This window comes from Columba livia, chromosome Z, assembly GCF_036013475.1.
Source record: "Columba livia isolate bColLiv1 breed racing homer chromosome Z, bColLiv1.pat.W.v2, whole genome shotgun sequence".
Taxonomy (NCBI): domain Eukaryota; kingdom Metazoa; phylum Chordata; class Aves; order Columbiformes; family Columbidae; genus Columba; species Columba livia.
In genome coordinates, this window is record NC_088642.1 from 44,675,540 (window position 1) to 44,687,097 (window position 11,558).

Consider the following 11,558-nt stretch of genomic DNA (forward strand, 5'->3'; position numbering starts at 1 on the left):
TGAAGTAGATCCCTCTTTGAGGACTGTCAGAGCTGCACTTTGCTGCAACTCAATTCAGTGGGTGTCTTATGAGCACAGCATCAGCCAGGACACATGGTTTCTACAACCTTGAATGCTCACCAAGGATCCATTAAAAAGTACCTCAGCCTTGTCACCTCACACAGAGAGGAGCAAAGTAACAAAATAACAAACAAGCCCAGTAATGTTCTATTGGTTACCACTAAAATACGTACACAAAGTCAATTCCAGGGGCTGAAGTGCATGTTGCTGCTAAAAAACAACCTCTTGCTCCCTGTAATCATCTGCCTTTTTCTTTGATTAAAAGAATTCACACCGTTTAAAAGTAGGGAGCTAACAGCTAAAGTGCTCAGAAAATGCCATTTCTAGTAGGCTTGCACGACAGCAAACACAAATGCTATATCATTACGGGATCACACCATTAGGACATGAAGTCCCACGGCACGCACGGACAGGATTACAGCCCTTCCAAGAGACAGTGTGTCCTTTATCATACAGGCACACTGGCGCGTTGCTACCTAAAGTACAAATGTTTTGCTAAAAATACTTGAGGTTTGATTCCCTTTTTACATCAAGCTCTCTACATTGCTGTGGCAGGGCTTAGCGATTGCAAAGGGTCTCTCACCACATTAATGCCTCCATGCCTAGAAAGTGAAAACGTGACCCTTGCCACAAAGGGTATTCAAGGGCTCCTCCTGCAACAGGTGTTTCTAACAGATGCACTGATGCGTAGACTAGTCTCTTGGATACAACAGGATAGTCCTAAGCTCAGGATCTGGCCCACCTGCGCCCAGACATGAGCAAAAATGAGACACAAAGAATGCACTGCACATCCATGACCTTGCTCAGAAAATAAGAGTTTTGGGAGCCCTTGGGCTCTCTTCCCTGAGCCCACCCATCCCCTGCACCCTGCAGGTGCCAAAAGCCATTCCTGCACTCAGCACAAGCATGACATTTCCCCACTAGGCTCCTGCAAGTCCTCCAGCAGAGAAGCAAAACTGGGAAGCCAGCGGAGTACTTTGCCCCGGCTTGGGGCCAGTTTAACTGTTTGAAGACTGGCCCAGGGAGTGCATATTAGCAGGGCAGCTGATCCTCCGTGGCAGGGAGCAAAACAGCTGCATAAAAGTATGAGTTTCTATGCCTTTTGGTTGAGGCTTCTTTGCAGATGTACGGATGGAGCATGCCAGTGGTGGCAGTAGTACTGCACAGGAGCTTTATATTGCAGCCATGCAGCAAAATGAACCTCCTGTCCTCAAAAGGAATAGTTAATAATAATAAAAGATAGATTTCTGCAATAAAGGAAAAACAACCACCAACCAACACACAGCTCACCCAGCTGCGCTAGTAAGAAGTCTGCGCGCTACATTCCCTCTTCTCCACCGGTGCTCCAGCATCACATCCGAAGCTATACATGCCTCCACACCACCACACCAGCTGCCAGGCTCTGCCTCTCTCTATCCCAACAGACAGACAAATGGAGAAAGAAGAGAGTTAACCAGCAATAATGTGGAGGAGGGTTTGACTGGCAGCAAGTCGTGGTTAATGGATGAGACAGCAGGATGCACTTCAGGACTGACTTGGAGCTGGCAGAGATACCTCGGTGAATGAAGGCTTCCTGACCTAAAAGGCTTTGACTTTCATGGAGATATGCCAACAGATGACAGCTTAGAAGCTGAGCCGCTGACAGCTTTATACTGAGGCTCTTTGTGCAGCAAACTGATCAGCTGCTCCACTTCTTTTTGTTGCTCTTGCTTTCTGTCTCTGTCAGCTCCTGTATTTTTGTTTTGTTTGTTTTCTTTTCAGAGGACGCTGGGAAGGGAAGAGGCGAAAAGTAAGCGGCTCTTTCTTCCTTAAAATAACAGTTCATTTAGGAATTGGAAGCAGTTTTACAAATTCCACCTAAACTGGTGTTGCAAGCACCTCGTTAGGCAGAGCAAAGACAAACTCATATGTTTTATTTCCAGAGCCTTAGTGAAATGATGCCACCTTCTTACAGGGAATACCAAGGTGATCAATGTGGCTTAACATTTGTGAAGTTACTAAACTGTGCAAATCCTCAGCTGCCAACATGCCACCAGTTTCAGAAATTTACCCCTGTAGATTGTTCCACTCCATCGTTACCAGGATTTAACATACCCGTGCCAGCACACTGCTTACTAGTGTCTCAACAACTGACAGATGCAGTGGCCCATGCGCGGGAAAATGGGCTCCAGCACGTTTGCTTGCTCATCTGCTATGGATCCATTTGAGGCATTCATGCTTCTATGACAAAAAACAGTTGCCCTGAATAACTTTCCTTACCCTGGGCATATGGATGGCAGCAAATACAAAGTACCACTTTCTGACAGCCCTTGCAATCCCAGGTCCCAGAGTCTACCACGAGCTGAGGCATGTCTGAAGGCCCCAATTATCTGCTTAGGAACACAGGGAGCTCGGTAGATTTCATGCTAAATGAAAAAATTCAATCAGGTCATAAGATGAGTCTCCAAAATGGAAAAAAGTTCTACTAGACTGATGTTGGACAGGCAAATAAAGTAAATGAATATAGGTTACATGTTAGATATTTAAGTACGGAGACCCGTATCTATATTGAAAATCAAATACAAGCTACCTTGCTCAAAAATACCACAGTAAAAACTAAAAACCAGAAGTATAATTGGCATGCAGGATACTGATAAACTGAGAGAATACTTAGAGAATCAACGTGGAGAAAGAGATCAAAACTGGGTTTATCTGTCAACAAAGTTTACTGTCTCAAAGAAGGAATAAGCAGAATGCCACTTAAGAAACCGCTGGAAATTAACCATATGCAAAAGAGAACTACTATGAGAGGACCAAACTATTAAGAGTAACCTGGCAGCCACTGAGAAGTGCAGCCTACATTCTTGTGCGTTTATTCTGAGAACCACCAGATTGCTTTAGGGAGTTTGTTTTCTTCATCTCTAGGAAAAAAAAAAATATAAAACAACAGGACTTGCAGAATTTGCTGAGCACAAGCAATCCTTTGAAGATGATAGCAAGTGGCAAATATTTAGCATTTCTGAGGATTAGGAGCTCAACACAGATTTTTTTTCCTCTCTCTCTGGATTTAGAAAAATCCTGGGAGATGTCCCACCAACAGCAACCACACCTTCAAAGACAATTCAGGAAAAGAAATACCAGAAGATTTTTGGTTTTGTTTCATTTCTTGTTCTGACTGTAGCACATGAGGGAAAAGGGAATGGCAACTCTGCTATAAAGAATGCAGAAAAAAAAAAACATCTGTCTTTAAAACCTGAAAGTAGGAAAGAAAGGTGGAGATCATCACCAAGAGAACTTACTACTTCACTTTTAGACACATTGATGCTCTGTCATTCACTGTATACATAGCAAAGATAACTCAGTTTTCCCTCAAGTACATCTTACTGTTTTGGAAATACGTCCCCTTCCTCCCGCTCTGATTTGGTACAAACGATTACACCCTGTTCAGGCAATGCAACTCGGGCTTGACGCCTGGGCGCCTGGGTAGCACCTTGCAGTCTTCCTGATTGCCTCTGTGGGTAAGACTGAACTCCCCTATACCATCTCAACACAAGCCACTGACACAAGAAGTGAGGACTGCAGTACCCGGGGTGCCGTGGTGGGGACTGCACTCCTCTGCAGGGATCACACAGAGGCAGGGGGACCAAACATAGCCCAAATGCAATACCTTCATTACCACTGCAAAACGTCATTATGCCAGCAACCTGTGGGTCAGCACACTTCATGGAGACCCCGTGGTGCCCTGATACACAGGGAGGCTGTCTCAGCTCTGACTCCTCCCTCAGTTCTCCCACCCCCACGTGGGGAAACTTAAGGCTACTTCAGCTGCAGAAATTTGCTTTTTCCCCAGAGGGATGACCATTACACACCCAGGAAAGAGAATAAAGCCCTGCAAAAGACACTAAGAGCTGGAACCATTCCCAAAGGAAGGCAAGCTCCATGTCTTTCTCCCCCAGGCTTCCCTCCTCCACTGGTCAGACACAAAGGGCACCTAAGCTGTGTTAGGAAAGGATTACTTGCAAAAGCAAGCCAACCTGTCCTGCAGGAAAACCCAGGGGACAGCTGACTGTCCCCCTGTCCCCTAAGGAAGCACGGTGGGTGGCTGTCAGAGCAGGCATGTCGCATAGCTCTTGCCAGGACTTACGGTGTTTAATCATAGCCAGCAGCTGACAGGGAGGACAGCAGGGACGAAACATCCAGACAACGAGGAGCCCATAGGAACTTGCAGCCCAGAAGCCTCTAATCATTTTGGTTTTGTTTTTTTTTTTTCCTCCTTTTTTTTTTCAATTCTGAAGGCATGTGACTTGCCTTCACATACCAGAGCTGACCCCTCCCAGAACCAGCGATTTCCTAAGAGTGGAGAAGGATGTTACCCTCCTGCTTATTCATTACACGATTAGGTTTCCTTGCCATTATGCATTAAAGCCTCACGCCATCTAGGGTCTGCATGTCAGTTATGATTACGATGCAAATGGTGCGGTGCTGCTCAGCTACCTCCTAGCAGGAGAGCACAGCCATGGGGAGCACCTTCTCCTCCTTTCCTAACTGGCACCCAGCTTACAATTTACAGGTGTAAACCATTAACTCCTTGCTCTCACATCCATCTCCACTTTTTTACTGGACCATGAAGAACTGCCAGTATTTCACTCTTTTCCCCCATAAATTAGAGCTGGTACTTGGAAGTATACTCTCTCCGCACACACTTCCCCACACATTTTTCATGTCACCAAAATACCATAGCACTAAGTCTTAGTTTCAGTTTTTGTTTGCTTGGGCAGGCAGCGCAGTTTCTGGAAAATGGGTGTCATGTTTCTTCTCATGCCACACCGCAACGTTGCACTGCTTTGCTCCCATATCCCCCTGCTTCTCTTTGCACTTGCGAGAACCTCCCATGCGAGAACCTCCCATGCGAGACCTCACACCTGCCTCCATCCCTAAAGGACTGGTGTCCTCTAGCTGCTCTCCTGCCTGCACCCACCCTTCCGGGACTTCACAGGCTGGGCTGCAGGAGCTGAGGCAGCCCGCGGCTCCAGGGGGTCCAGCAGCCTTGGGGCAGGCACAGAGCCCCACGGCAGTCTCTACGGGGAACAGCAGGAGAGCTGCTGCCCCGTGGGCCTGGGCAACCCTGCCTCCATCTGGCAGGTCAGTGGTCTTGCCTTCCCCACCTTGCTCTCCATGAGAGCTTGACAACTTTGGCAGGTGCCCCTTGACACTCTGCAGCGCCAGGCAGGAGCTACATGTGGGAAACTACAGCCCCAATGCAACCATAGAGCTGTGGCACCATAGAAAACATAGACTAGATGCAGAAGGCGCAAAGATGCCACAGTGGCTACCACACGTGTATTGTACATGTGGAATTTCAGTTGAAAAAACAGGTCTGGGATTGCTTCTGGCAACACAACCATGCATGCAAACTCTTAGAAATAGTACCCACAGCCCAGGCTGTTATTTCTGGTTCACCTGAGCATCACAGTGGCACACCATCTTGATCCCTCTGCAAATAAATCCCATGCAGCCCTGCAGCCCCCAGCATGCACACAGAGCTCCTCACCCACACACTGTAACATTGTGATTCAACACTGGCTCCAAAAATATAGCAAACATGATCTGTCGGTCACCTGTATCCTGGTGTAATACAACATGATATTGGAATATCATGGTGGGGAGTGGTTAATAAGCTTATTATCCATAGGACTACCCTGTTGGGCACATTCGTGGCTGGCTGTGCTGCTGCAGTGACGCTCTTTATCAGTGCCTACCTTAATACAGTGACCTCTCGGGGCCCATTACTAACAGGGCCCTGCAGCCTACAACAACAGAGCTTCCTAACAAATCCAATGTTGGGGACACTTCTTTCTTCTTTTTTTTTTAATTAAAGAATTTTAAAATCCTCTGTTGGTTTGTCACTATAGCTGCAAATTAAAACTAACTTAATTCTTAATGAAATTCATACTAAGCAGGCACCTAATGTGTCTTTGAGCATTATCTAAGCACACCTTGTCTTCCTGATAACTTCTTCCCTGATGAGCTGATGTGGGCCTTACTTGACAGTAGTTTCTAGCTACTAGAAGCTGCAACTACAGGGTAATCACATCTGGGTCTCTATGTACTACTCGTCCTCCTGTGCCCAGTCCTAAGGCAATCTCTGGTTTCAATACAAGTACGGAGCTGCAAGTGTTCAGGACTGACCTCAGTTTCTGGCTCTGTACTGGTTGTAGCAGATCAGCAGTCACTTACTGACTACAGGCACAAAGCAGCTCTGGGTCATGCAAAATTTAAACACCTTTTTTCCAGCAGGATTGACAGAAAAAAATATTCTAAATTGCTAAGTCTTTCTCCCTGTTCATTTAAGGGAACACCTTCCTTAATTCATGAAGTTAGGAAAAGTTCTTCTGCTCAAAAGACTTATTTCGTGCTAGTGAAAAAGTAATAAAATAGATAAAAGACCTTTCACCACTGCCTCCCAGGAAAGTTCAGACTAGACTAGTCCCATCTAAGGGCATAGTCTAAGGAGTCTTAGATAATGTCCTATCCCTGGAGGATGGATACCCGATGCACATTTTTCACTCACTAGGTCCCTCACCCTTCCACAGATCACTGCTTTTGTCTTGACCCCCCAGCTTAGCCTGTTGTTGCCTTTCTCTCTCCTCACCCTCTCTAACAACACACAATGAGGCTCATGGTTTCCACAATTACACAGTATTTTCTGACCACTTAGACTAGTTTTTGCTTCTCACATGACTTTTTGCTTAATAGGTTTTCTTATCTCTACCTAAATGGAAATTATTAACATTTTTGAAACACTCTGTCCTCTCTCAATTAGCAACTAGTGCAAAAACGAAAGAAGGAGCTAGCAGTCTCTAATCCTGTGAATGCAGTGGAAGTAAAACCTTGTCCTGGCTGAAGTAACCAGTGAAACTCCAACTGACCTGGAAAGAGGAAAAGCTATGCCCAGAGACACACCTGTAACATCCAAATCATGAACTGCATTTGGACAACTCAGCCATGTACACAGGGTGTTCTTGTTCTTCAAACTGCTGCCACCAAATTCAAGTATAACTGAAGATGAACAAGGTTCACCTGTAACAAGTAACTAACTCCTCCAGGTCCCAGAAATGCGACAATACCAGTCAGCCCTTTATCAACACAAGTTATCACCTACAAAACCTTCATAAAGTAAATTTGCACTTTTCTAATGAATGGCAGGTTTGGATGGCTTACTTCTCTCCTGCAGCTCACTCTGTTACAGTGGGAATTATTCTATGTAGAAAATATGCAGTGTTGAAACAGGCAAAACTACATTCTCCGACAGTATGCTGAAGTAAACACACACTGGGAAATATCAGCAGGCACACAGAAAGCTCACCCACTGCTTTTACCTTTCCAAACGAGGGACTTCTGTGACGTTTCCTCTGAAGAGCGTTTCGCTGACATCCCTTAAGCCATTGGCGATGCCTTCACCACAGCCCTTCACCTCCCCATCAGGGGGAAGCTGCAGGACATCTGGCTGCCCCAAGGCTGATGTCTGATCTAAGAACTGGCCACCCTCCTTCATGCGCTGCTGGATCATGGGAGTGAGAGGCATCTCAAAACTGAAGAAGCTATCAGGCTCTGAGTACAACGTCTCCAGCGACTCCGCGCTGTAGTATAAAGATGCATTGTCCAGGATGTTTTCAAACTGTGAGCTGTACAGATCAGTGGAGACATCAGAGTGCCTCTGTCCGAGGACATCTTCATATCCTCCCATGGCTGCTTCCCCCTCCTCCATCATCCTGGAAATTAATCAGAAAAAGCTTGTTTCAGCTGGGGGGCAAGGTATAGACCTGCAGGTGAACCTCCTCACCTTCCACATTTGCGAACAGAAAAGTTAATGTGGCTTTGTGAAGGAGAGGACACTGCGGGTAAAATGCTAGTTTCTCCTTGCACCACTGGAGCTCATGACTGGCACCATCTCCCTCTCTGGAGACATAAAAATAAATGATCTTCTGGGTAAAAGAAGGGGGGTGGGGGAAAGCCTAATATTGCCTTAGAGATCATAACATCAGCTGCTTATGTGCAACAGACAAGTGCATAAGGTCTTTGCTAGCACCATGACAGAGGCTGCACAGGTCGGAGGTGTGCACCCAGATGGGGCCTCTGCTCCCGGAGGACAGACTGCTGGCCCTGCAGTCCTAGGGCTGGGTTCTCCAGTGAAAGGCTGGAGGAAATCTTTCCAGAACACAACGGGAAATAAGTGCAATTGAAAACCTGGAGCCGGGAGAACCAGATTTGAAGGGGGAAGACTAGGCCTGCTTGCGAATGCACAGGGGAAGCCGTAGCATCTGCCTGCAACAAGTTTTCTTCTCTGCTGTCCCAAATACTACGGGGTTTCTCACGGCATGTGCCAGGCATTGGGACTGCCCACGCGAGCGATCCCATACGTTAGCCAAAGGAAAACTCTGCGGATCCTGAGGTGCAGAGGCTCCCTTGCTGAGATCTTGTTGTTTCAGCAGCAAACACACTGCCAGGTCAGAGCTGGCATGGTTTGCTCAGAGCACAGCGATGGGACCCTTTGCTTTGTTACAGATGTGCATCAGGAAAGGAAACTCAGCAAACTGGGATGCTCTTGTGAAAAGCTATGCACAATTTTTGCAATATATATAGGTGAAATGACATAAACACAGATATGTAGATAATATAGAAAGCACACCACAGCATTTACTCTCTTATAACATACAAAGCCTTGGGTAAAACATCTTTATCATTTGACCTCTGAGAGGTGCTTGCACCATTCTTGCACAAACTCTGCCTGAAACCAGAAAATCTGGCCAGGTGCATATGGCCAGGCCTGCATGCTGACTGTATTTAATTACATGCCATGCTGGGATTCCAACTACACCTACTACAGATGCTTCATCACACAGCCATTACTCTGCAAGCAGCAAGAGACATCTTTACATTTCCAAAGCTCAGATGGACTTCAAACTTCAGCAAGGTTGTGCGGTTGGGGTTCACTCCCAACTTCACGCAATCATCACCACCAGGCATGAACTGCTACCATTGCCACGACACCATAGGCAGCAGAAAAACATTCATCGTTTGTCATTAGGTCCCAAAGGGTAGGCACATGCCACGTGCTTGGGATGAGAGAAACCCCACCTGTCCCCAGTGCCCCCACACCCCCCAGCACCACCTCACCTGCCCTGGCCTCTGGGCATCTCCTCCTGGCCGTGGTTCTTCTTGTCCTTCACAAAAGGTACACCCTCCCCACTTTCACCAAGGAGCTCCAGAGGAGTAGCTCCAGAGGCAGTGGGTCCCAGCCTTGGGTCCTCACAGACCTCGCTCCAAGCGCTGTCTGGCAAGGAGACCAAGCCTGGGGAGACCATTGGTGGCACTGGGTGCCTGGAGGTTTTGGGGAATACCTTCCTCTCCACAGACACAGACTCCAGCAGTGAGTGCTTCTTTCTTTTCTGCTCCTCGGCTTTTTGCAGCCATAAAATCTCCACCCCTTGAAATTCTACATGTTTGCTCACAGCTGCCTCTTTAGAGAGCCTCCTCTCAGGACCCATTTGCATTTTGCCTTGACTATATGCTGAAAACTCCTCAAAATGCGCCCACCCTTCCAGTCTGCTGGCTGCTTCCAGGTTTGTCACAGATGGTCTATGACAGCTTGTCTCCTGTACTGCGTGGTCCTCCTCGGCTTTATTACTGACGGCTTGCAAGGACTCAGACTGCTTTTCTTCAGTCCATATTGCAGCCAGATCTTTGTCCACGATCAAATGCATTTTTTCCTCAGCTGTTCGTTCAGGTGGAAGAGGCATGTCTGAGGGTTTTTCTTGGCCTGCTGAAACTGGTTCTCTGGCTGCCTGCACATTTTGGCTGCCAGTAACAATCTTTTTTTCCATTTGCGTCTCTGAATCAAGAGAAGTATTTTCTTCCTCTTGCGCCTTTATTGCTTTCAGCCGTTGGGAGATTTTCATAATCTCTGGCAGGTTACCTACAGGCTGCAAACCTTCTCCAGGGATGTGCAGCTCTGCTGCCTCAGTGCCCAGCCTCAAATTGTCTGCAGGAGCCACACGCTGAGGAAGGGGCCTGCTGGGTACGCAGGAGTGACCGTCCCATCTTTCAGGGCTGCATGTCACAGGCTCTCCCTGGTGTGGCAATGAAGCCCTCGGCACATCTCCACTTGGCTCTACGGTGCCATACTCTGGAAATTCATTGATGATGGTATGAGGGAGCAAAGTGCTGCTTCTATGGCCACTACCTGCAAAGAAAAAAAGAGAGTGTGGGTTTATCTATCATGTGCATAAGCAAAAAGCTTGGTCTCCCTTCCTAGCCCTTTCCTAACATAGCAACTATCCTCTCCCCTGTAGGGAAGATACCGTTTGGTTTAACTCACTTCTGCATGCTCTCACACTGCAGTTATCCAGAGCTGGCCCTTTTACACAGGAGTTTTTAGGCAGCCCTACTTTGGGAGTGTGCACTGCCAGAAATGTCTGCTACACTTTTGAAAGGGTCCCAGTGGCCCATGAGGCCACAAGCAAGGCAAAAAGGCTGAAGATAGCAGATATTCAGAGGTGTGACATCCATTCACAGCATGCACCATGCATCTTGGTTTATTTTTAAAAAATGGTTTTAGGTCATTTTCACTTGTAAAGCTGAAACACTGGGAAGATAACAAGCCACACCCTGTATATTCCACAGCCTTGACAAAGCCAAATAGTTAAATTACAAAGCAATTAATGAGCAATTCATCTTCCTGCCAGCACTATCCTCTTCCTTTAACAATTCAGGTAACTGAAAGTTGAGTTGCAGTGGTGTACACATACTGAGCAGTTCACATTTTCTGTTGCAGCAAATTCACCACTACACTAAATGCTTGCTACCCCTCCCCTTGTGCTGCTTTTCCAACTGATGTAAACAAAGCAGGGGTGAAAACAGATGGCCTCGTTTTCTAAGCACCGAGCACCCAGTGGCTCTCATTGTTGTGGGGTAACAGAGAACCAGCTGTCCTCAGTGGCTCCCATTGTTGAGGGGTAACAGAGAACCAGCTGTCCTCAGAGGGACCTCATGGATGACACAATTACAGATACTTGGCCACCTTATATTACACTCCAAGGAGGAACTGAGCCTTTGGGAAAACAAACAAACAAACACAAACAAACAAAAAACCACAAACCAAAACCAAACCAAAACAGCAACAGCTCCATTTGCTGTACCCTTCTGAAAAAAAAAAAAAAAATGGCCTGGAGTATAAAAGTGCTTTAAAACAAACAAGGGGCACAGATCCAAATACCTACTCTGAAAGACATCAGGGGCAAAGGCTCTGAAACCAGACACCAACTTGCATGTGGATGCTTTGCCCCACTCAAGGTACGTCTTGTGGTTCTGTGTTGCAAACCAACCCTCCTCTCTGCACCAAGCAGGCTGACCACAAGCCATTTCTGAGGAGGCAGCCATATAGCTGTGGTTAATAACAGGCTGAGTTCAAGGTGACAGGGAGGATAATTTGACGCAAGCTCAGCACTGCACTAATGTGG

At 46.8% G+C, this 11,558-nt stretch overlaps 1 protein-coding gene across 8 annotated transcripts in view; it reads right to left on the bottom strand.

The window, feature by feature from the left end:
- PSD3 (pleckstrin and Sec7 domain containing 3) overlaps positions 1–11,558 on the bottom strand; it is a 114,253-nt gene that overhangs the window by 78,275 nt on the left and 24,420 nt on the right. For 6 of the 8 annotated variants that reach the window (XR_010468889.1, XM_065045651.1, XM_065045652.1 and 3 more), the window contains 2 exons: positions 9,217–10,282; positions 7,419–7,811 (listed from right to left, as the gene is read on the bottom strand). Coding sequence is in view for 6 of the 8 variants with exons in the window: in XM_065045651.1 (XP_064901723.1) it covers positions 7,419–7,811; positions 9,217–10,282 (1,459 nt within the window). In the remaining 2 variants the exon portion in view is untranslated. Of the gene's footprint in view, positions 1–4,183; positions 4,335–7,418; positions 7,812–9,216; positions 10,283–11,558 lie in introns of those variants that run through there. The other 2 variants (XM_065045653.1, XM_005499092.3) reach the window with 2 other exon arrangements.